This window comes from Cinclus cinclus, chromosome 1, assembly GCF_963662255.1.
Source record: "Cinclus cinclus chromosome 1, bCinCin1.1, whole genome shotgun sequence".
Taxonomy (NCBI): domain Eukaryota; kingdom Metazoa; phylum Chordata; class Aves; order Passeriformes; family Cinclidae; genus Cinclus; species Cinclus cinclus.
In genome coordinates, this window is record NC_085046.1 from 1,018,380 (window position 1) to 1,043,685 (window position 25,306).

The 25,306-nt window shown below is 55.0% G+C and overlaps 2 protein-coding genes across 2 annotated transcripts in view; one reads left to right on the forward strand and one right to left on the reverse strand.

Moving 5' to 3' along the window:
• The window catches only part of SETD2 (SET domain containing 2, histone lysine methyltransferase), a 50,344-nt gene extending 35,809 nt beyond the window's left edge, over positions 1–14,535 (forward strand). The window contains exons 14-22 of the mRNA XM_062505253.1: positions 361–409; positions 913–1,093; positions 3,340–4,015; positions 4,763–4,897; positions 4,989–5,128; positions 6,059–6,170; positions 11,300–11,380; positions 11,727–11,828; positions 13,530–14,535. Of these exons, the coding sequence (XP_062361237.1) occupies positions 361–409; positions 913–1,093; positions 3,340–4,015; positions 4,763–4,897; positions 4,989–5,128; positions 6,059–6,170; positions 11,300–11,380; positions 11,727–11,828; positions 13,530–13,691 (1,638 nt within the window). The 3' untranslated portion in view covers positions 13,692–14,535. The remainder of the gene's footprint in view (positions 1–360; positions 410–912; positions 1,094–3,339; positions 4,016–4,762; positions 4,898–4,988; positions 5,129–6,058; positions 6,171–11,299; positions 11,381–11,726; positions 11,829–13,529) is intronic.
• Positions 14,536–19,287: 4,752 nt separating this feature from the next.
• LOC134044081 (D-serine dehydratase-like) lies at positions 19,288–24,547 on the reverse strand. Its single transcript, XM_062493103.1, is given in 8 exon segments — positions 19,288–19,377; positions 19,461–19,566; positions 19,659–19,848; positions 19,930–20,051; positions 21,233–21,419; positions 22,118–22,398; positions 23,454–23,603; positions 24,429–24,547. Coding segments are annotated over 8 exon segments (1,245 nt in total).
• Positions 24,548–25,306: the final 759 nt, after the last annotated feature.

The following is a 25,306-nucleotide window of genomic DNA, read 5'->3' on the forward strand; positions in this document are numbered from 1 at the left end:
ATGTCTCCAGTGGGGAGGGATCTGTTGGAATCACCCAGCTCAACTCCCTGCTCCCTGCCTTGGAGACCAGGGCAGGGACAGCAGGAGCTGCTGCTGGGACACTCATCCATCACCATGGAAGTTGTGGGACCCTACAGCTCTGCCTGGAGCTCTTGGCCCAAAATTCCACCAAAATCCACCAAAAATCAAACACTGAGCAGAGGAAATATATGGAAAGCACCACAAAACCCCCTAGAACTTTCCTTCAAGAGAGCCTTTTTTTGTGATTTCTTTTAAATGTATGATTTCTGTGATTTTTGGCTGTTTGGGGTGGTTTTGGGAGCAGCTGGAATTCTGACCCTGCTCGTGGCTTTTCCACAGGAGGTTTATCGCATCCCCAAGAAGAGCCAAGCAGAGAAGGAAAACAGTGGTAAGTCCTCACCTTTTCCCATGTTTTCCTCTGCTCCCATGAAACTGCTTCACTTTCTCAGTCTGGAATGTCAAAGGATGTTCTGCCTCCATAGCTTCTCTTCCTGGGAAACAGCTTCTGGGAAAAGGGAGGAATAATCTGAGCGGTGGTGGGTGGGAGGAGATGGGCCCTGAGGCTGACATGGAGCAACCTAGAATTAAAATAATGGAACTGGGGAGCTTGGGAAAGCCCTCCAAGATTGAGTCCAACCATCCCCCAGCACTGCCAAGGCCACCACTGATCCATGTCCCCAGGTACCACATCCACATGGCTTTCAAATCCCTCCAGGGATGGGGACTCCCCCACTGCCCTATCCCTAGCCAGCCTTTTCCATGAGAAATATTCCCGGTATCCAACCCGAACGTCCTCTGGCACAACTTGAGGCCGTTTCTAAGAGAAGGGAGCTTTTAATACCCAAATGATAAAAATTCCCTCCCTTTTTTTTCCCCCTGTTTTCTCAACAGCTGATCGTGGGAGAGAGACATCCGGGCTCCGGGATCAGACCCCCACTCCCAAAAACCCCATCCTGAGCCGAGAGCGGGATCCAGAGCGGCAGAGCCAGAGCAAGGAGAGGAAGAGACGGAGAGATTCCCTGTCCCCTCCATCCTCAGCCTACGAGAGGGGCACAAAGAGGCCAGAGGACAGGCAAGTGGTGGCAGGGAGCTGCCATATTCCAGGGGTCTGCCACATTCCTGGGTCAAATCTCCAGGAAAAACGGTCCTGGAGATCTTTGGAATTCCCCCCAGGGTTGGAGAAGGGAGTTTTGTCCTGGAGGAATCCTGGTGGTGGAAGTTGGGTGGTTCTTCTCTGGGATAATGTGCATTTCCATCTTCAGCTGTGTTTTGGGAATGAGGTGGGAAATGAGGGAAGCCCTGCCAGTTCCTGCACAGAAATTAGGGATCATGGCATGGTTTGGGTTGGAAGGACCTTAAAGCCCACCCAGTCCCACCCTGTGCCATGGGGACACCTTCCACTGTCCCAAGGTGCTCCAAACCCTGTCCAGCCTGGCCTGGGACACATCCAGGGATGGGGAATCCAGGAATTCCAGGATGCAGCCCTCCTCATGCAGAGAGCTCCCTGGGTCCTTCAAAACCCATTCCCTTCTCCTCCTCCACCTCTTCCCAATGTGCTGGGAATGATTCTGAACTTGGAGCAACCCCTGCCCTGTAAAGGAGGGAGCAGTGCTCAAACCAGGATTTCTAACTCCAAAACTTCCTTGACCGAGTGGTTATTCCCTAAAAATACCTGTAAGGACAGAAGTCCAGGTGGGTGTGATCCCAGCAGGCTGGTGCCAGGTCTCCTGCCTTTCCTTGGGAATGGTGGCATCCTTGGGGCTGAGGATGTGACTCCTAATGAAGAGAAGGAAAATATTCCGTGTCTCGCAGTTCAGAGAGAATGGAGATCGTGTTAAAGGCAGCAAAAACACCATGGAATTTCCTTTAAAGAAGTCACTTCTCTGTTGTCCCTCTCAAAGCCACTCCATAATTGAGGAACAATTGGTGCCGAGTCAGCCAGACGAGGAAACCTCGCGTTGAGCTGAGCTGGGAAAGTTGGAAACATCTGGATAAAAAATACAGATGTAAATCAATCCCTCTGTGACGAGGCTGGAAACATCCCCAGAAAGTAAATCCTAGATTTTGGAGGTTGTTTTAAACAGAACAAGCATTTTTTTTTTTTTTGGGGGGTGAGGAGTTGCTGTTCTGGCTCTTCCCCCTGTGCCGTGTCCCTGTAGGACCAAATTCCTTCTCTGGGAATGTTCCCCCCACTCTGAGCATCCCTCTTTGTCATCCCAAGGATTTAATAAGGAAAGATAAACAAATAGATGGAAAAAGGAACACTAAACCCTCGGTTTCCTTCTTCCCACTCCCTCCATGGCAGCTGCTTCTCCTCCAAGCTCTCCAGGCAGTGCCAGAAAAGACTTTAATTAGGGAAATCAAACTCCTCCCGGCAATGAGGTTCCCATTAACAGATCCTGCAGCTCCTCTGGGAATGCCAGGAAACAGCTCCAGCAGATCTGTTGGTAGCAATGTGCTTTTGATATGTAAATGGATCCCAGGAATGCAGAATATATGGAGAATTTCCTGGATGCTTTGTAGAATCCATTATATTAAGGCTGCAAAGCATTTTTCCTTGTAATCCCTGTTTTACCATGCTCGTAACGTCTGGAAATATCCACCTTTGATCTGAAATTTTCCTTGGTTGGGCTTTGATCAAAGTCCTTAGGCTTTTTTTTTTCCCCCTCCTCCCTTAATTCCCTGGAAAAATCCCTCCAGCTGCTGCACATTTTGGGATGAAAACTCTTAAGGAATTAAAAAAAACTCCATCCACACCATTATTTTTTGAAGCTGAAGCTGCGGTCTGGGAACGAGCAGAATTCCAAACAGGAATGTGCTGCTTGTGATTCCCTTGTTCTTTGCCATGTCTGCAGCTCCCATGTGGGAGTTCTGGATTAAAAAGATGGAATTCTCACCCCAGCACTGGAATTTGGGGGGGAAGGTGCTGCATTGTGAGTTTCTCCTTTTTGGGAGCCTCTTCCAAATTCCTTGTTTGTTCTGCTTTGGGAAAACATGGCAGGGTGTTTCCAGCAGGGCCTGTTTGGGATTCCCTGGAGATTGTGACCTTTCCTTGGGTTCTCTTGGAGATGTTCCCTCCCTCTCCAGGTATCCTGGAGCAGCTCCTCTGGACAGCTTCTGTGGCATCTTTCATCTCCATCAGCACCACGTTGGCCAGTCCACTGGGACTGCTCATCCTCTGCCATGGCTCCAGCGGGTGTTTCTCTGGAGTTGGTCAAACAGCTGGAAACATGGGAATGTTTTTAGGAATTCGTGCTGTTGTTGGGCAGCTTCCTGAGGCCTCACAGCCTCTTTTATTCCCTGCTCCTTCTCTCCCAGGTACGACACCCCAGCATCTTCCAAGAAGAAAGTCCGGCCCAAGGACCGTAACAAGCTGTCCACGGAGGAGCGCCGGAAGCTCTTCGAGCAGGAGGTGGCCCAACGGGAAGCCCAGAAACAACAACAGCAGCTCCAAAACCTGGGAATGACATCCCCGCTTCCCTACGACTCCATGGGCTACGGAACATCCCACCACAGCTTCATTGGGTACCCACCAGGCTACCCCATGCAGGCCTACGTGGATCCCAGCAACCCCAACGCCGGCAAGGTGCTGCTGCCCACGCCCACCATGGACTCCATGTGCTCTCCGGCAGGATATGAGCATTCCCAGACTTTGGTGGGGCACACGGTGGAGCCGGCCCTGAGCACCCCGCAGCCGGTGCCTGTGGTTCAGCACGTGGCCACCACCATGGAGGTGACCACGCCGCAGTACGTGGCTCAGAGCGACACAGTGGTGCACCAGGAGGCCAACGTGGCCGTGCTGCCGGTGGCCGCGGCCGGGACGGTGCAGAGCCAGAGTTACGGAGTGTGGGATTCCAGCCAGCAGCCCGTGGCTGTCCAGCAGCCCTATTCCCCAGCCCAATCCCAACCAGCCATCTACTACCAGGGCCAGACCTGCCAGACCGTCTACGGAGTGACCTCGCCCTACTCGCAGACCACCCCGCCCATCGTCCAGGTAATTCCGGCTGGGAACACCCATGGAACCATGGGAAGAACACCAGAGTTACTCACTCTCTGTTATTTCTCTTACTGGAGCATCTTCTTAGCTCTTCTCAGAGAACTTCCTGCCCAAGAGTAGGAGAAAAGCACGTTCGGGGGGGGCTTCTGTCTACAAACGGCATAAATTGGAGAATCACGGAATCCTGGAACGTGTGGGGTTGGAAGGAACCTTGAAGAGTATCCAGTATCCAGGGCAGGGACACCTTCCACTGTCCCAGGCTGCTCCAAGCCCTGTCCAACCTGGCCTTGGACATTCCAAGGGATGGGGACTATTGAACACATCCAGAGATGATGATATTCCATAGTTTTCAGGGCCAGTAAGGAATTTGCAAAATGCAGGAATATTTTGGGGTTTTGACTGTTGAAGGGAGATTTGTAGCTAAAAGCTGAGTAAATGAGTAAAACACGGATGTGGGAGCTCAACTTCCACTGGCTTTTGGAAGCAGAGTCTGGAGCTAGCAGAATTAATTATATTGCAAAAATCTAAGGATAATAATAGGAAGGAATTCCTGGCTGGCATGGTGGGGAGGGGCTGGGATGGAATTCCCATAGAAGCTGTGGCTGTCCCTGGATCCCTGGAGCTGTCCAAGGCCAGGTTGGTGCTTGGAGCGCCCTGGCCTGGTGGAAGCTGCGCTCCTGCAGTAAAGGGGGATTTTTTTTTGTTTTTTTGGGAAAAGCAGCTGAGTGTGATTCCCTGTTCCAGAGCTATGCCCAGCCAGGTCTCCAGTACATCCAGGGCCAGCAGATCTACACAGCTCATCCCCAGGGAGTCATCGTGCAGCCACCCACGGCCGTCACCACCATCGTGGCAGCCGGGCAGCCCCAGCCCATCCAGCAGGTGAGGATCCAAAGGGATGGGTGGGATAAAGAGCTGCCAGGGCACCTCTCATGATCCCTCACAACTTCCTCTTCATCCCTGCTGTCTGCAGCCTGAGCTGGTGGTTACCAACAACCTCCTGGATCTGCCTCCACCTTCCCCTCCCAAACCTAAAACCATCGTCCTCCCTCCCAACTGGAAAACGGCCCGGGATCCTGAGGGAAAGATCTACTACTACCACGTGGTCACCAGGTGGGTGTGGACATGGCTGTCCCCTGTCCCCAGGTGCCACATCCACAGGGCTTTGAGGTCCCTCTGGGATGGGCATTCCAGGGACAACCCTTTCCATGAAGGAGTTTTCCTAATACCCAACCTCAACATCCCCTGGTACAGCTTGAGGCTCTTCCCTCTTGTCCCGTTGCTTGTTTTTTGGGACAAGAGCCCAGCTCCCACCTCCATAGGACAAACCACGATTTTCCCAATGTTTTTTCCTACACTTTTCCCATCAGTTTAGGAAGAAAATGGGTTTTGGATCAATCCCTATGAATTTACCTGAAATGATAATGAATTTTAAACTTCTAAAAAAGGACTTTTTAAAAATTTCCAACTCCATGGGAGGTGTGGATGGGGATCCACCTCTGAAGGGAGAAGCGGGAAGATTTTCTTCCATATCCATTTCCTGTTGTCGGTTCTTGCTGGCACACAATTCCTTGCATCCATGAATCTTTTCCATCTCCCTTTTGGATTCGTCCCTGCTCCCTGACACACAGCAGAGCAGGAGACCTTCAAACACCTGGAATCCAAACCAGTGGAGCAGGAATTGGTGAATTGTGTAGTTTGGAAGTCTTGGGATGAGATGAGGAGACCCAAGGGAGCCTTGGTGGAGGCTGAACCTTCCCTGGGCTCTCTGCTGGGATATTCCCACCTTTCCATGCTGGGAATCCCATCCTGGTGATGAACATCCCTTGATCCCACAGTGTCACCATGGTAGAAAATGGTGCAGATTTCCATTTTTCAGTTCTTCCTGCTTGGTTTTAACCTTCTCCAACTTAGAAACCTTGGAATTAAGAGCAAGGCCGTGAAATTCCGCATGCCAGGAATTCCGATGGCTGATGGGATCATCCGTGAGCAGGTCCCAGTTTCTCTTAAGGAGGTGACAGTGGTGTGTTTTCCTTCTTCCAGACAAACCCAGTGGGATCCTCCAACCTGGGACAGCCCCGGGGACGACGCCAGCCTGGAGCACGAGGCCGAGATGGACCTGGGGACCCCCACGTACGACGAGAATCCCATGAAGGTGAGGGAGACAAATCTTTGGGATAAACCACGGCGTGGGAGGTCAGCGTGGAGCTGGGAGGTGGCAGAGGGACACAAGTGACCCCGGATCCTTTGGAGTGGCTCTGCTGGCCACGCTCAGGGCTCGGCCATTCCGGCCACAGCTCGAGTGCTCACCGGAGTTCCTTCCCTGAAGTTCTGCGCTGTGTGTGGAGCTGGCCAGAAAAATGGGAATTTTTCATATGGAAAGAAAACATTGGGAAAGGACAAACTAAGGGTGTAGCTCGGGAGCCTTTCCCACACCTTTCTGATTCCTTAAAAAGCTGGAGAAAGTCCATGGAAAGAAAGGAATCAGTTCTCCTGCTGCCCACATTCCCGGGATTTTCCTGGAGGTGTTGTCCATTCTGCAGCACCCAGGACCATCCCACATGGCTGCTGTTGCCTTTCCATGTGCTGCCAGGATCCCAAGGGTTAATCCCATTCCCAGAATGCCTCAAGTGCTCCTGCCAGGATTCCTGGCGAGTTCACTCCAATGAAATTATGGACAAATATCTTCCTGGAAAAAAGCTAATGGGAAAATGAACTCAGAGTTGGCACTCCCTGCTCAGCCAGGGGGATGTTGCTTCCACAGAGGAATCCAGGGAAGCCTTTTCAAGGATTTTCACCCCTGAATCAGTGTCACATTTATCCCATGACATTCCCTGACATTCCGGGGTCTTGAGATTGCAAATATTGTTGAGGGACATTGGGATTGAGCAAGAAGACACTAACTGGAGGCTCTGAAGGGAGATTGGAAGCTGGAATAGCTGGGAAATAGAAGGATGAGCTGAAGTTGAGTGGTGGAGAGCAGCTTGGAAATGTTTGGAAGCATCCCTGGGATGGGAACGAGGTGCTGAGGAGGAGGTTGGGCTTTTCTGAGCAAGGAAACAGAGCTGTGCTGATGCTTTCCTGCTTGGGAGCTGCTTTCCTGTGGAATTTTGAGGGTCTTGGTGCTACCTGCACAGCACAGGGAGCAGCAAGGGAAAGTGCTTCCATAAATGTGGGCTTTGATCCCATAAATTAGGATAAAGAGGAGCCAAGGGCTGAGCTCACCATCCAAAGGTTTCACCCCAGGCTGGACATGAACCAGCTGCTCCTTCCAGGTTTTCCAAACCCAAAATCCCTGAATTGCCCTGAATCCATGAATCCCTCATTCCTAAATGAGCCATGGTTCTGGCTGACCTCAGGCTGAGGTGGTTCCTACTCACTCCAGAGCTTTCCTTCCTTTTCTTCTGGGCCAGGAAGGTCGGGTTTTTCCTGGCACTGAATTCCCAGGGCTGCAGCTCCTGCCTGTGACGCTTCCACCCTGAAATCACAACCACATTCCTTGGATTTTTTTTACTCTCCTCCCCACCCCACACCTTTTCCAAATGGATTAAACCCACCCAGAAGGGATTAAACCTGACAGCTGCTGCTGCTATTCCCGGTGTTCCAGGGCCATGGGGAGGATTTTGATGGAAAGGCACAAGAGGAGTGGGAAGCCAGGATCATTATTCCCTTTAAAGCACACTTGAAATCCCTTTTTTCCCTTGGAAAAATGTCTTTCCTGAGGGAGTGGCCCAGCAGGAAGGCTGGCAGGGACACTGGGCTGGATGCTGGAGCTTTTGCATCCTTTTAGATGGAAAAAACTTAGATTTGGGATGAGTTTATCTCTGCCCATTGGTTCTCCATGGAAGGGTTGGAGCAGATTCCAGCTACTGGAAAAGAGAATCCCAGTCATGCTCCTCCAGGTTTTCCCAAAACATTTGGCTTCCTGATCCCATCCCAGTCTGATTTTTTTCCCCCATCTTTGTGGCTTCTCCATTCCCATCTCATCTAGAGGCTGGAAAATAAGGACAGCACCATTCTGGAGATTTTCCTGTGTTAGTTTTCCTGGCAGCCTTTGGATTAAAGGATTTCGCTTTGGAGGGGTGAGGGAGGAAGGCCTTGATAAGGAGGTGTTGAGATTAAAATAAATTAAAAATGGAATTTTAGCCTAATATTAGGAAGAATTCTCCGAGGAGGAATTGGTACCTTGGCACAAGGAGGAGCTTGGAAATTGAGTTTTCATTGCTCCTCCTCATCTTTCCCTGCCAATTTTGACACCGATTTTTGCCCTCATCCCACATGGAGAGGGGTTGGATGGGGAGAGGTTTGGGGGCAGAGAAGGGTTTGGGGATGGAGAAAGGATAGGAGGAGAAGGATTTTGGGGTGGAGAAAGATTTGTTGATGAAGAAGGGATTGCTGATGGAGAAGGGATTCATCATGGAGAAGGGTTTGGGGATGGAGAAGGATTTGAGGATTTGGGGTGGAGGAGGGATTGGTTATGGAGACAGGTTTAAGTGATGGAGAAGGATTTTGGGGGTGGGGAAGGATTTCCTGATGGAGAAGGGGTTGGTAATGGAGAAGGGATTTTGGGGTGGAAAAGAATTTGGTGGGGAAATGTATGGGGATGGAGAAGGATTTTGGGGTGGAAAATGATTTGGGGATGGATAAAGATTTGGGGCGGTAGAAGGGTTTGGGAATGACAAAGGGTTTGGGAATGACAAAGGGTTTGGGAATGATGAGGGGTTTGGGAATGATGAGGGGTTTGTGATGGAGCACTGCAGAGTTTGGTGCTGGAGCCATCGGAGCCATCTGCTCCTCATTCCTGGCCTTTTGAAGTGACAGCTGAGCCTGGGCCCAGAGCAGGAGCAGGAGCAGAGCAGGATCAGGAGCAGAGCAGGATCAGGAGCAGAGCAGGATCAGGATCAGGAGAAGGAGCAGGATCAGAAGCAGAGCAGGAGCAGGATCAGGATCAGAAGCAGGATCAGGAGCAGAGCAGGAGCAGGATCAGGATCAGGAGCAGGATCAGAAGCAGGATCAGGATCAGGATCAGGAGCAGAGCAGGAGCAGGATCAGGAGCAGGATCAGGATCAGAAGCAGGATCAGGAGCAGGAGCAGAGCAGGAGCAGGATCAGGAGCAGGATCAGGATCAGGATCAGAAGCAGGATCAGGAGCAGGAGCAGAGCAGGAGCAGGATCAGGATCAGAAGCAGGATCAGGATCAGGAGCAGAGCAGGAGCAGGATCAGGAGCAGGATCAGGATCAGAAGCAGGATCAGGATCAGGAGCAGAGCAGGAGCAGGATCAGGAGCAGGATCAGGATCAGGAGCAGAGCAGGAGCAGGATCAGGATCAGAAGCAGGATCAGGATCAGGAGCAGAGCAGGAGCAGGATCAGGAGCAGAAGCAGGATCAGGATCAGGAGCAGGAGCAGGATCAGGATCAGGAGCAGGAGCAGGATCAGGATCAGGAGCAGGATCAGGATCAGGAGCAGGAGCAGGATCAGGATCAGGATCAGAAGCAGGATCAGGATCAGGAGCAGAGCAGGAGCAGGATCAGGATCAGGATCAGGAGCAGGATCAGGATCAGAATCAGGATCAGGAGCAGAGCAGGAGCAGGATCAGGAGCAGGATCAGGAGCAGGATCAGGATCAGAAGCAGGATCAGGATCAGGAGCAGAGCAGGAGCAGGAGCAGGATCAGGATCAGGATCAGGAGCAGGATCAGGATCAGAAGCAGGATCAGGAGCAGGAGCAGAGCAGGAGCAGGATCAGGATCAGAAGCAGGATCAGGATCAGGAGCAGAGCAGGAGCAGGAGCTTTGATGTCCCTGCTTCCTCCGGCCAAGCCTTGGCCATGAACCTCCCTGTCACGGCTGATCCACACCCTGTCCCTTTGCTCCCGGGATTTTGCAGCTCTGCCCTCCAGCCAGGTACATTTTTAGGGACTGAAAAGGAATTTTTTTCCTGCTTTTTTTTCAGTGTTAAATAATTCTAAACAGTGGGATTTTTTTTGGAATTAAAAGAAATACTGGGACATCATCTAAGAGCGGGAGGAGAAGGGAAACCTCCCCCAGCTTTCCAAACCTTTAACAAATCCTTTTGCTCTTCCCATCCTTAACATTCCAAGTTGGGATAACCTGGATCCCAGAAAATGGTGCTGGTGCAGCGATGCTGCTTTTCCTTTCTTAGGTTCCAAGGAGATCACAGAGCTTGGGATGGGAGCGTGTGGGAGGTGGGTGTGGATCCAGCATGAAGGGATGAGCCACTGGATGCAGCTGGAGCAGATTCTACTCCGTTAGTAAATCAGGGATCAGTACTGGGGGAAGCAGCCAGAAATTCCGGGAAAATTCCCTTTATCTTGACTGTAGCTAAAGATAATCCATGTGAATGCTTGTGGGGGGCCCCAACCCTCCCAGGGGAATTCCTGAAGGAAAATCCACCACCACAGGACTTATTCCCACTATGGACCAGCCCCAGGACCCACTCCTGCTCTTTTCCCAGCTTTTTTTTTTCCAAAGAAAACAAGAGCAAGGAGCAGATCGGTCCCTGTGCCTCCCATCGCAGGAGTGTGCTGGGAATTGTGCCAGGATTGGGCTGGGAAATGCTGGGACTGGGCTGGGGACTGTGCTGGGATCAGACTGGGAATTGTGCCTGGATTGGGGTGAGGAGCGTGCAGGCATTGGGATGGGGAGCTCACTGGGATTGGGCTGGGAAATGCCTGATTTGGGGTGTGGAGCATTCCAGGACTGGGATGGGAAGCTCACCAGGAATGAGCTGGGAGGTGTGCCTGGATCGGGCTGGGATTGGGCTGGCAAGTTCACTGGGATGAAGTGGGAAGCTCACGTGAAAAGTTCACCAGGAGTGAACTGGGGAATGCCCCAGGAGTGGGCTGGGAAGTTTGCTGGGATAAGGCTGGGAAGGACACCAGGAATGGGCTGGGAAGTTCATAGGACCAGGCTGGGAAATGCCTGGTTTGGGGTTGGAGCGTGCTGGCATTTATCTGGGAATTGTACCTGGATCAGACTGGGAAACGTGCTGGCCTTGGACTGGGAAGGGCTTTGGGAATGGGTTGAGGAGTGTGCTGGAATGGGCCTGGAAGCTCTTCAGAATTTGGATGAGCAGCTCATTGGGATCAGGCTGGGAAGATCTGGGTTGGACTGGTGAGCGTGCCGGCACTGGGCTGGGAATCTCCCTGGGAATGGGCTGGAAGCGTCTGCTGTCCACCAGGCTGTGGGACAGGAGCGCTGTCCCCAAGGTGGGAACAGGGAAGTGTTGCCATCCCCATGTTCCCATCCCTGTGTTCCCATCTCCAGTCTTCCAAGAAGCCCAAGACGGCGGAAGCCGACACGTCCAGTGAGCTGGCCAAGAAAAGCAAGGAGGTGTTCAGGAAAGAGGTGAGGGATGCCAGCCTGGGAATGGGATCCATGGGATGGGATGGGATCCATGGGATGGGATGGGATGGGATGGGATGGGATGGGATGGGATGGGATGGGATGGGATGGGATGGGATGGGATGGGATGGGATGGGATGGGATGGGATCCATGGGATGGGATGGGATGGGATGGGATGGGATCCATGGGATGGGATGGGATGGGATGGGATGGGATCCATGGGATGGGATGGGATGGGATGGGATGGGATCCATGGGATGGGATGGGATGGGATGGGATCCATGGGATGGGATGGGATGGGAGGTGGTGCTGGGAGCAGGGAACTGGATCCAGCACTGTCTCCCACAGATGTCCCAGTTCATCGTGCAGTGCCTGAATCCCTATCGGAAACCCGACTGCAAGGTGGGCCGGATCACCACCACTGAGGACTTCAAACACCTGGCACGCAAGGTGGGAATGTGGGACACAGGGATGGGGGGACATGGGGGGCACAGGGATACAAGGGATACAAGGATTTGGGAACACAAGGAGTATGGGAACACGGAGAGACACTGGGACACATCACACACAGTGTACGGGAACACGGGATGTGGGGACTTGGGAACATGGATACAGGGACATGGGGACACAGGGATACAGGATGTGGGGACAGTGGGTACAGGGACATGGGGATGTGGGATATGGTAACATGGATACAGGGACACAGGGACACAGAATGTGGGGATATGGAGGGTACAGGAACATGAGGATGTGGGACATGGGAACATGGATACAGGGACATGGGGACACAGGATATGGGGACATGGAGGGTACAGGGACATGGAATGTGGGACTTGTGGACATGCAGAGTGCAGGTTCATTGGAATGTGGGATGTCGGGACATGGGGTACAGAGACACAAAGGTGTGGGGACATGGGGACAAAGGGATGGCCCCAGGAAATGGGATCGTGTCATTCCAACTGCCTCCATCCTTGGAGGATGAGGGAAGGGAAGGAGAAATGGTGGGGGGATATTGGGAGAACAAAGGGAAGTTTTAATAGGAAATATTTAGGGAATATTTGGGGAATAATAGAAAATATTTGGGGAATATCTGGGCAGTAATAGAATAACTTAGGGAATATTTGTGAATAATAGGAAATATTTGGGAAACAATAGCAAATTCAGTATTGGGAATTATTTGGGGAATATTTGGGAAGTAATAGAAAAATAACTTAGGGAGTAATAGGGAATATTTGGGAAACACCAGGAAATATTTGTGGAGTAATAGGAAAATAGTTTGGGAATGTGTGGAAAAGAACAACAGATAATGGGAGAACAACAGTAAATATTTAGGGAATATTTGGAGAATAACAGGGAATATTTGGGGAGTAATAGGAAAATAGCTTGGGGAATGTTTGAAAAATACTTGAGAAATAATAGAATGATAGCTTGGGCAATATCTGGAAGTAACAGGGAATATATGGGAATATTTGGGGAAAATTTGGAAAGTAACAGCAGATACTGAGGGAACACTACCAGATATTCAGGGAATATTTGAGGAATGTTTGGGGAATATTTGGGGAGTAATATAAACAATAGCTTGGGCAGTGTTTAGAAAATAACAGCAGATATTGAGGGAATGATGCAGAATATTTGAGGAATATTTGGGGAATATTACAACAATTGCTTGGGCAATATTTGAAAAATAACAGCAGATATTGAGGGAACGATACCAAATATTTAGGGAATATTTGAGGAATATTTGGAGAATTTCTGAGGAATATTTGAGGAATATTTGGGAAATGTTTGAGGAATACTTGGGGAATAATACAACAATAGCTTGGGCAATGTTTGGAAAATAACAGCAGATATTGAGGGAATGATGCCGAATATTTGGGGGATATTTGGGGAATTTCTCAGGAATATTTGAGGAATATTTGGGGAATTACTCAGGAGTATTTGGGGAATAATACAACAACAGCTTGGGCAATGTTTGGAAAATAACAGCAGATATTGAGGGAACGATACCAAATACTTAGGGAATATTTAGGGAGTAGTATGACAGTGGCTCAGGGAAGATCTGGAAACAAGAGGGAATATTTGGGAAGTCGGAGCCCAGTGGCCTGGGCTCGGTGGGAATTCCAGGACTGACTGTGGCATTCCCTCCCCAAGCTGACCCACGGAGTGATGAACAAGGAGCTCAAGTACTGCAAGAACCCCGAGGACCTGGAGTGCAACGAGAACGTCAAACACAAAACCAAGGAATACATCAAGAAGTACATGCAGAAATTCGGGATCCTCTACAAGCCCAAAGAGGACACGGAGCTGGAATAGCCCCTGGAATAACCCCCTGGCCCTCGGGAGCCTCGATTCCCACCGGGATTCGCCCTTCCGAGCCACCAACCTGTGAATTTATTATTATTATTATTATTATTAATTATTATTATTATGACGATGATGGATTTTTTTTTTTTTTTTTTAAGGAAAACAAACTTGGTTCCTGTCGCTGAGGATGAGCCGGGTTTTCCCAAGCCTGCTTTTCCTGATCCAGGCTTTCCCAAGCCTGGCTCTCCTGGCACTGCTCCCAAGCTCTGTATTATATTTTAACGTATATGTGAATATATTGATAATAATTTGCTTTTTTCCCCATTGCTTTCAGCCCCAAACATGCCAATCCCACGGGAACGTTTGGCAGGAGACTTCGGGGGTTATTCCTGGATTCTTTTTTTTTTTTTTTTTTTTTTTTTGGTTGTTCCCTTGGTTTTTCCTTTTGGTTCTGCGAGGTTTCCTCCGTTTCCCTGTAAATACTGCGGATTTCTGGCCATGTTGATAAGATTGATTTTACTGCTTCGAGCATTTTACTTTATCCAATTTTTACGGAACTTTTTATGTAAAAAAAAAAAAGAGCAAAAAAAGAGAAATAAAAAATCGAAACAAAACAAAAAAAACCACCCAAATACAAAACAAACCCAAACCCCAAAATTGGCGCGGGGTGGGGCCAGAAGGGGGATCTGGTTTGGGATGTCCCCTCTTCCTTGGGGACCTCCTGTCACCCTCAGCATTCCTGGGAATCTGGACCACCTGGGAAGGGAAGTTTGGGGTGACCTGGGAACATTTTGGGGTTAAAAATGGCTTTTTCTGTCCTGGTGCCACCTGCCTTGGGGCCTTTATGGTGTCCCCTCCTCCTCCCAGAGCCACCCACGCCAGGGGTGGGTGTGGGACACTCGGACACATCCCGGGACACCTGAGGGGTCCCATCCTTGGGACGTGGCCCTGGGGAGATGTGGGACACCTGGGGACACCCAGCCCAGACAGCGGAGTGGTGACATCCCAGGGACACCCAAGGACACTTCTTGGGGACAAAGGGACACCTGGGGACACATCCTAGGGACGAGCAAACGCCGGAGGGCACAGATCCTGGTGACACCTGAGGGGACACATTCCAGGGACACCTTGGGACACATCTCCAAGGAAACACATCCCTGGAACATACACGAGGACACCCAAGGACACAAACTCTGGGGGCACCCAGTGACAAATTTAATGCCCCCACCCAGGGACCAGCCACCAAACGTCCCCATCCCACCCCCCAGAATCCTTAAAAAAGTACAAAACCCACGTAAAAAAAACAAAAAAACCCAGGAATTAATGAGGAAGCGGTGGAGGTGACATCCATCCCCGGTGTCCCCGTGGTGTCACACGGTGGAGGTGACATCCCCCGGTGTCCCCGCGAGGCCGGGGTGGCACCGCTCGCTGCCGGGCGCTCCCAGCTCCAGGAGCTGCTCCAGCTCTCCCGGCTCTTCCTGGCACCGCGGGGACACCGAGAGCAGGGAGGGACCCTCGGGGGACGCTGCGGGGAGACCCGGGGTCAGCACCCCGGAATTCCACAGCGGGACAGACGGATCGAGGGATGGGGGCGGCTCCCGATCCCCCCTGGGAGGGGAGCCCCGAGCCCAGCCCGTGCTCCCCGATCCCGCTGGGGGCTTCCTGACCCCATCCAGTGCTCCCTAATCCCATTTAGGGGCTTCCAGACCCCTTTGGGTGCTCCCCGATCCCACCCCGTGCTGCTCAACCCCAGCCAGGTGCTTCCCAATCCCACTGGGGGCTTCCCAACCCCATCGAGGTGCTCTGTTTCCCATCCCCATCCCATCCCATCCCATCCCATCCCATCCCATCCCATCCCATCCCATCCCATCCCATCCCATCCCATCCCATCCCATCCCATCCCCCCAAAACTCTCAGGTGCCCCCGAACCCTGACCCTCCCATGGGGCTGGGTGTCCCCAAACCCGTGGATGTCCCTGCAAAACCCCTTCCAGATCTGAGTATCCCCAAATCCCCCCAGGTATGGGTGACCCCAAGCTCCCCCCAGGTCTGAGTGTCCCCAAACCCCCATCTCCTCTCTCAGTGTCCCCAAATCCCAGCTCTGTTTGTGTCCTCAGTCCCCATCTCTCCCTGTCCCCAGTCCCCATCCCTGACTGTCCCCAATCCCCCATCTCTCACTGTCCCCAGTCCCCATCTCCGGTGTCCCCAGTCCCCATCTCTCACTGTCCCCAGTCCCCATCCCTGACTGTTCCCAATCCCCCATCTCTCACTGTCCCCAAATCCCATCCCTGTCCCCCTCACCTTGCTGTGCTGCCTCCAGGCCGCTGTCCCCTCGCAGCTTCTCCACGTCCCCCGTGTCCCCCGTGTCCCTCGCCTTGTCCAGCTGCCTCTTCTTCCTGCAGGTGTCCCAGCTGTGGGGGACACCTGGGGGTCACCGGGGGTCCCCAAATCCGCCCGTGTGTGTCCCCAAACCCCACTCACCACTTGAAGGCCACGTAGGCCACGAGCCCCACGACGATGGCGGCCAGGAGGGCGCAGTACAGGGGGATGATGTCCCCGGGGGGTGGCTCTGGGGGGGTCCCCGACACCGGGGGGGTCACCCGGGGATCTCCCGACACGGCTGAGGTCCCCTCGGGGAGCGACGCCGCTGCCTCGTCTGTGGGAACCCCAAAAAAACCCCAAAAAACAACAGGGAAAGGGGATGCGGACATTGCAGGCCTCGGTGTCCCCTGTGCCTCAGTTTCCCCTTGGGGAGGGGGACACAAAGGGGGGGTGAGACCCCCCCCGGGTTTGGGGACACCGCTGTGGTCACCCCAAGAGGGACACGGTGGGAAAGTGAGGGACAGGGAAGGGGAATGAAGGGGGAAAGGGAAACTGAGGAACAAAAAGGGGATGGGATAAAATGGGGGAAACTGAGGCACAAAAGAGGGACTGAGGTGAAAAAGGGAAACTGAGGCACAAAACGGGGATGGGATAAAACAGGGGAAACTGAGGCACAGAAAGGGAATGGGACAAAAAAGGGAAACTAAGGCACAAAAGAGGAGATGGGATAAAATGAGGGAAACTGAGGCACAAAAGGGGATGAGGTAAAAAAGGGGAAACTGAGGCAGAAATGAAGAAATGGGATAAAAAAAGGGGAATCTGAGGAACAAAAAGGGGGAAGGAGGTGAAAAAGGGGGAATGAGACACAAAAAGAGGGAATGAAATAAAAAAAAGGGAAACTGAGGCAGGACAAGAGGAAATTAGGGAACGATGTGGGGAAACTGAGGCACGGTGCAAGGGAAATGAAGCAGGACAGGGGAAACTGAGGCACAAAAAAGGGAAAGTGAAGAATTACGTGGGGAAACTGAGGCACAAAATGGAGAAATTATGGGGAAACTGAGGCACAATATGGGAAATTAAGGAGCAACCTGGGGAAACTGAGGCACAAAAATGAGAAATTAAGGAGCAGAATGGAAAAATTTGGGCACAATATGGGAAATTAAGGAATGACACAAGGGAAGGGGCATGAAAGGGAAACTGAGGCACAAGGGGGGTCCCCCCCGCTCCGTGCCCCCCTTTGGGGTCCCGGTGCCACTCACGGGTGCAGGGTGGGCAGGGTGGGCACGGCTCCTCCGGCTCCTCCTCCGCGGGGCTCCGTGCTGCGGGTTTGGGGCATTTTGGGGTTTTTGGGGTCGCTTTTAGGGGGTGTCGCTGGGTTGGGGGTGGTTTTGGGGGTACTCACTGCGGGCACAGGGTGGGCAGTGGCTGTCACAGGGCTCGGGGACACCGGGGGGACACGGGGGGCACCCCCTGACCCACCCTGGAACCTGCGGGCGCAGCGGAGATCCTGCCTCAGTTTCCCCTGAATCCATGAATTCCCACTGGGACCCGCCCCCCCCCCCCCCCCCCCCCCCAAAAAAAAAAAACCATGGAGAAGGGGGGAATGAGTGGGAATTGAGAAGTAAAAATAAATGATGATGAGAAAGGGAAATAAATCAAACGGGAAGAGTGGAAAGGAAAGGAAATAAATAAAATAAATAAAAATGAGGTAAATAGCATTGGAATGGAAAGGAGTGAAAAGAAATCAACGAGAAAGGAAGGGAAAAGCTGAATTAAATTAAAGCGGAAGGAAGTAAAGGGAAATAAAAAGGAAAATGAGGAAAGTAAAACGGGATACGACAAAATAAAACAGCGAAAATTAAATACAGTAAAAAAGGAAAATAAAAAATAAAAGAGGGAAAATAAAGTGGAATTCAAAAAAGGTGAATGAAATAAAAGAGGAAAATTAAAATGAAATAGGAAAATAAAAAGGGTGCTAAAAATAAAGTTTAAAATTAAAATACAGAAAGGAAAATAAAAAGAAAATAAACCAGGAAAATAAAAGAAAAATAAAAAGAAAAATAATGGAGGGGAATGGAATAAAATGAAAGACAAGGAACCGAACCGAAATGGCCCAAATTTAACGGAACCAACCCCAGTAAAAAGGCACAAAACAAAAGGCACGGAGAGAAGTGACCCGGAGCGCCCCGGGGGCAGCGGGAGAGACGGGAGATTGGGAGACCCGGCCCGTCCCATCCCGGCCCCGTTCCGCTCCCGGTCCCATTCCAATCCCATTCCAATCCCAGTCCAATCCCAGTCCCGTTCCCGTTCCCAGTCCCGTCCCGCCCGCACCGGGCTCAGCAGCAGCAGCAGCAGCGGCACCGGCAGCGGCCGCATCGCCGGCACCGGCCCGGGATCCCCGCTCCGCTCCGGGCCGAACCGAACCGAACCGAGCCCGAGCGGCGCCGAACTGCTCCGAACCGCTTCGGTCCCGTCCGGCACCGCTCGGTCCCGGTTCGGCTCCGCGGGGTCCCGGTTCTGTATCGTTCGGTCCCGGTTCGGCTCTGCTGGTTCCCGGTTCGGCTCCGTTCAGCCCCGTTCGGCCCCGCTCGGTCCCGGTTCGGCTCCGTTCAGCCCCGTTCGGCCCCGCTCGGTCCCGGTTCGGCTCCTTTCGGCTCCTTTCGGCTCCTTTCGGCCGCCCCGGTCGCGCCTGGGCCGGGCCGGGCTGGGCGTGGCTCCCCCGGGCAGGGCAGGGCGGGGCGCTCTCCCATTGGCTGAAGGCTGTATGAGGGGCGTGGCCAGACGTGGAGCCCTGCCCGTCGCAGCTCCGGGGGTCTCAGGTTCGAGTCCCACGCGGGACTCTCCCATCGGAACGGACCCAACTTGGACCGGGTTGGTCCGAACTGGGATCGAGGGCACCGAAGGGACGGTGTCACCCACTCCCCGCTCCACCTCCCCACGGCTCTTTCCCGGGGCAATAAATGACTGGAAGCGGGAGAAGCAGCTTTATTGATGTAGGTGCAGCACCTGGGGAGGGGAGAGAAGGATCTCAGCGTGGGCGCGGCATCCTGGTGTGGATGGAGGGAAAGGAATGTGGAGTGGGTGCAGGGAGCAGGAATGGCTGTGGGAGTGGGTGCAGGGAATGGGTGCAGGGAGTGGGAATAGGTGCAGGGTCTTGGAGTGGGCGCAGCATCCCATGTGGATGCAGAACCTGGGCGTGGGTGCACGGTCCTGCTGTGGGTGCAGAGTCTTGGTGCAGGGTCCCAGGGTGGGTGCTTACCCCCGGAATTTCCTCTCTCTCCTCTCTACCAGCCACGCACGGGGCGCCAGAGCTCCACCACCTTCCCGGCAGCGTGCACGAAGTACACGGGGTGCATGGCGGCTGTGGCACAGGCCTGTGACAGAGGGGACACTGAGCTGGGACACAGGGCTGTGACACAGGCGTCTGACACAGGGGACACGCGTGGCTGACACTCACATGGTAGGGGATGAGTGCCAAGGTGCTTCCCACCGGGAATTGCTCGAAATCCAGCTCCCCATCCACAGCCTCCACCTGCCCGTGCTCCTGGGTCAGCCCCACCAGCCTGCGGGAACACAAGGCACCGGTGTCACACAGGTGTCACCATCCCGCCCCCGCCTGTCCCCTCCTCCCTTCCCCACCGCCCGCGGGTGTCACCGGAGCTGGGGGTGGCCCTCGATGGCAGCACAGCCCGGGGGTCCCCGGTCGCGGCCGTGCAGGCTCAGGCCGGTCCAGCCGCAGTCCACCAGCAGCTGCCCGCGGTGGCGATAGTGGCCGATGACCCTGGTGAGGACACGGATGGCCACCTCCTCGGGCCGGCACGAGCCCAGCTGGGTCTGCTGCAGGTCTGGGGGATTGGGGACAGCAAGGGCTCAGCCTGGCCGTGTCCCACCCTTGGGGGACGCGTAGAGCACGTGTAATTGCTCACCGTAGAACAGGTAATTGCCCGGGTGCACCTCGGTGAGCTGCGACATCTCCGGCACCGGGTGGCTGCAGGACGGGGTGGAGCCGATGGTGGCCTGGGGACACGGGATCCCCTCCTGCCGCAGCCTGGGGACACACGAGGGGGGCACCCTCTGGGTGATCGGGGTGGGGGATGTCACCCCCGGGTGACCAGAGGTGGGTCTGTCACACCCGGGCACCGCCAGGAACAAGACCAGGGGTGGGTTCTACACCTCTGGACCCCCAGATGTGTCGGGGAGCCCCCCCCCCCCAAACTCAAAGGAGCCATCCAGATGTGGCAGAGCCTCCCCCCAGCGTGCCAGGGAGAACACAAGATGTGCTGGGGACACATCCAGATGTGCCCAGCTGCCAGCCAGATGTGCCCGAGAGCCCCCTCAAAGACTCAGGGCTGGTGTGTGTCCCTCCAGAGCACCCCAGATGTGACAGAGCACCCTCCAGATGTGCCCAAGCATCCCCAGATGTGCCAGAGCTCTACCCGTACGAGCTGGACATCCCCAGATGTTTTAAAGCACTCCCAGATGTGTCTGAGGACCCCCAGATGTGCTGAAGACCTCCCCAGGATGCTTGAGGGCGCCACCAGATGTGCCTGGGAGGCCGCAGTTGTGTCAGAGATCATCCAGATGTGCCTGGGATCCCCTCAGCTGTGCCAGGCCCTTCCCAGATGTGCCAGAAATCCCCCATGGATCTGTCAGGGCACCCCCAGTGGTGCTTGGGACCCCTCCCAGATGTCCCAGTGCACCCCCCAGCTGTTCTTGAGACCCCTCCCAGCTATTTCTGGACCTCCAGATGTGCCCCAGCACCCCCCAGATGTGCCTGGCAGTCCCCCCCCCTCCCAGATTTTGGGGAGGGGGTGGGATCTGGGCTTTCCCCACCACAACCCGGTGCCACTACGGGGCCGGGCCGGGCCGGTGACCCCCAGGACGTGTCCCCAGGTGGGCACATCCTTGTCCTTGGAGGAGGTGTGGGGGAGGTCCCTTCCCTCTTTTCCCAGCAGGAACCATCCGGCCGCAATTCCCTGCAGGATGCGGACCCCCGCCGGGATGAAAGGGTGACAGGGAGGAGGGAGGGGACAATGCCCCAGGTCACAGCTGGCCACCGCAGCCACATCAAAGGCGAGCGGTGCCCCCGGGAGGGGCTTTGAGGGCCCCTTTATGGGGGCGATTCGCATTTACAACCAACACTTCGCCGCGCTTTGGGAAGGGGACAGCGGCCGCCTTGACCCTTCCTGTCCCCAGATCCCCGGAATCCCGCTCATCCCGGCCACTCACGCGGCGACGAATTCCAGCACGGCGGCCGTGGTGTCCCTGGCGATGGCCTGGATGGCCGGGATGTCGCGACAGCCGTAGGTGTTCCCGCAGTGGGCGTAGACCCCCACCAGTGTCACCAGCTCCGGGGAGCCCTGGGCGATGGAACGAGCCAGGGCCAGCGCCTCGGGATCCGTGGGACGAATCCCGGCTGGGGGATGGGACACGAACGTGGGAGGGGGTTTGGGGACACTGGGACATCGCCCCCATGGAGCATCCTGGGGATGGGATGCAGGGAGGGAAGGCAGGGGTTGGAAAATCCCACTGTGGGGGTTTGGGGTAATTTGTGCCGTGTTTCCCAGGCATGGCTGGGAAAAAAATGAGTTTGGAGGGGCTGAGAGGTTCTGTCTTGGTTGGGATGGAGGGTCTGGAGGGATGTGGGGATCCCTTCCCATGGAGCATCCTTAAATAATTTTGGGGGGCTTTAAATGTTCCATCATGGCTGGCATGGAGGACCTGGAGGGACATGGGGATCCTTCCCTATGGAGCATCTTTAAATAATGATTTTGGGGACTTTAGATGCTCCATCATGGTTGGGATAGTGGATGGGGAGGAACATGGGGATCCCTTCCCATGGAGCATCCTTAAATTATTTTGGGGGGCTTCAGATGCTCCATCATGGCTGGGTTAGAGGACCTGGTGGCTTGTAGGGACGCAGGACATCGTTCCCTGAGGAACATCCTTGATTAATGACTTTTAGGGACTTCAATGCCCCATCCTGGCTGAGCTGCTGGATCCGGGGGACATTCAGAGCATCCCACCCCACGGCCCATCCTGGATGAAACCCCCTCGGGTCAGCACACGATGTCCCCTCCCTGCACCCCGGGGTGGGATTTGGAGGTCACCTACCCCGGCCATTCCCACAATCCAGCTTGAGCCAGACGAGCCAACGCTTCCCACCGGGAAGGGGGTTCTGGAGCAGCATCTCCAGCCCCTGGGGGCTGTCCAGGAGCACCTGGAATTCCTGGAGACGCTGGGCCAGCTCCGAGCACTCGGCCAGGCGCCAGCGAGGCACCGGGAACGCGTACAGGATGTCATCGAAGCCCCCGGCCGCGAAGAATCGAGCCTCGGCCAGCGTGGACACCACGATGCCCCGGCGGGTCCCGCCTGTCGCCAGCTCCGCCCCTTCCCTGGGAATCAGGGATTGAGGGAGGAGGAGGAGGAGGATGAAGGAATGCCGGGGAGGTGCTGGGGAAATGCTGAGGGGGTGCTGGGAGGATGGGGGGGGATACTGGGGGGAGCGTGGGGATGGTGAGAGGGAGGATGAGGATGGTGGGGATGGTGAGAGGGAGGAGGAGGATGGTGAGAGGGAGGGTGAGGAAGGTGGGGATGGTGAGAGGGAGGATGAGGATGGTGGGGATGGTTAGAGGGAGGAGGAGAGTGGTGAGAGGGAGGGTGAGGAAGGTGGGGATGGTGAGAGGGAGGATGAGGATGGTGGGGATGGTTAGAGGGAGGAGGAGGGTGGTGAGGATGGTGAGAGGGAGGATGAGGAGGGGCTGGGAGGGATTATGGGAGGATGCTGGAGGGATACTGTGGGAGAAGCTGGGTGCAAGGGAGAGGATGTGGGATACTGGGAGGATGGAGGGGGGGATACTGGGAGGATGGGGAAATACCTGGGGGGAAGGTGGGGCTGATGAGGGGATGCTGGGAGGGATTCTGGGAAGATGCCTGGGGGAGGTTGAGGGGTGCTAAGGGAGAGGATGGGGGGATACTGGGAGGAATCTGTAGGAATAATGGTGGGATACTTGGGGGATAAGTTGAGGGGGTATATGGGAAAATGCTGGAGGGAAAATGCCGTGGGGGGAATGCTGGGAGGATACTGGAGTGATACTGGGGAGAGGCTGGCAGGGAAGCAGGAGGAATGCTTCAGAAAACTGGGGCAGGATTGGGAGATGATGGGTGGGAAGCTGAGGGGAAAATGGGAGGGATACTGGGAGGATGCCGGAGAAACTGGGGGATACTGGGGAGGAAGCTGGTGGGATGCTGATGAGGAGGGGTGGGGGATACTGGGAAGATGGGGGGATGCTGGAGGAGGATTTTGGGGTGGGGATGGGGAGGTGCTGTCAGGAAAACCGGGTGAAGTTGGAGAGGGACTGAGGGGACCCAGAGGGATGGGGATGAGGATTCTGGGGAGATTCTGGGGAGACACTGGGTGGATGCTGGGGGGCTCTGGGGTGACACTCACAGGGTTTTGTGTGTTTTGACGTGGGGGCGCAGGCGCAGCCCCAGGGCCCGGCAGCGTTCCCGCATCCTCTCGGCATTCCCACGCAGAGTGGCCTGGTCCAGGATCAGCGCCGGGGTGGGCAACTGCTCCAGGGGGGCTCCCAGCCACGAGCTGGGAATGTTGGGAGGGGTAGGGAGTGAGGGGTGAACCTGCTGGGAACCCTCCCCAACCTAAACCCACCCCACACCCACCCTACACCCCCAGGGGAGGGGGCTGGGGGTCCCTGTCCCTGTCCCTGTCCCCCAGCTCCCCCAGGGACCTGGCACTGGGGGGATTTTGGTGCTGGGGCAGCCCAAGAGTTTTTTTTTTTTTTTTTTTTTTTTTTTTTTTTTTTTTTTCTTTTTCTCCTTGGGTACAATCCAGGGCTTTCCTGGAGTCAGGTGGATGCTGGGACTGGGATATAGGGAACTGAGGAGTGGGACATATGGGACACCTGGGACAAGGACGCCTGGGTCACCTTGGATAGGGATACTGGAAACAGGGATACCTGGGACTTGGATCTATGGAACAGGAGCACTTCTGACTGGGACACCTGGGACTGGGAACGCTGGGATGGAAAACTGGGACTGGGAAAAATGGGACTGGGAAAGCCGGGGCTGGGAAAGCTGGGATGGGAAACCTGTGATTGGGAAACCTGGGATAGGAAAGTTGGGACTGGGAACGCTGGGATGGGTAACCCGGGACTGGGAAACCTGGGACTTGGACACCTGGGGCTGGGACACCTGGAATGGGAAAGCTGGGACTGGGTCGCCTGGGATGGGGACACGGGGGATAGGGACACGTGGGACTGAGACACCTGGAACAGGGACACTGGGAAAAGGGACACTGGGGGGGATGGGAGGGGAGGGATCTTGAGGACAGGGGGACACCCAGAACTGGGTCACCTGGTCAGGGGCCAGCTGAGCCGAAACCCAGCACCAGGGACACCGGTCCAACCTCCAGCGGGACGGGAACACCCTCCAGCAGCGTCACCTCGTGTCCCCGCCACCGCGGTGCAACCTGCCCCCGCCCGTGTCCCCTCCCTGCCCTGCCCACCTGTCCGTGTGTCCGTCCATGGCTCCGTGCGGTGCCGTGGCTGCTCCGCGGTGGCTCCGGTGGCCCCGAGGGTGGCCCGTGCCCCACGTGACGCGGTGGCACCGCCGGCAGAGAGGGGACAAGGGTCACTGCCAGCCGAGGGGCCTCGCCGGGGTGGCAGGGCCAGCGCAGGACACGCGGCCGGGACGCGCTGCCAGCTCCGGGGACAGCCACGGCCGGGGGGGACACGGAGGGGACCGAGAGCGGGACGGGCTGCGGGGGATGCTGAGACCCCCCAAAACTTGAGACATGGGGGTGCACAGCTGCTGAGAGCCCCCGAACTTGTGACACGTGTGGGGAGCTGCTGTGTGTCCCCTAAACCCGTGATACGTGAGGGGACCCACTGCTTGGGACGTGGGGGGCACAGCTGATGCTGCTGAGACCCCCAAAATCCCTGACACGTGGGAAGCTGCTGAGACCCCCCCCCCCAAAACTCATGACACACGTGTGGGGAGCTGCTGAGAACCCCCCCTAAACTTGTGACACGTGTGGGGAGCTGCTGTGTGTCCCTAAACTCATGACATGGGGGTGCACAGCTGCTGAGACCCCCCCAGCTCGTCCCATTTCAGTCCAGCACCTGCTGAGGACCCCCGCACACTCAGGTGTGTGCACAGCCACTGAGACCCCCCAAAGTTGTCACACACGTGTGCACAGCCACTGAGACTCCCCCCAGAATTGTGACACGAGTGTCCCCGTGCCCCCCTGCCTGTCACAGTCTGTGCTGGACCCCCCCGTGCAGG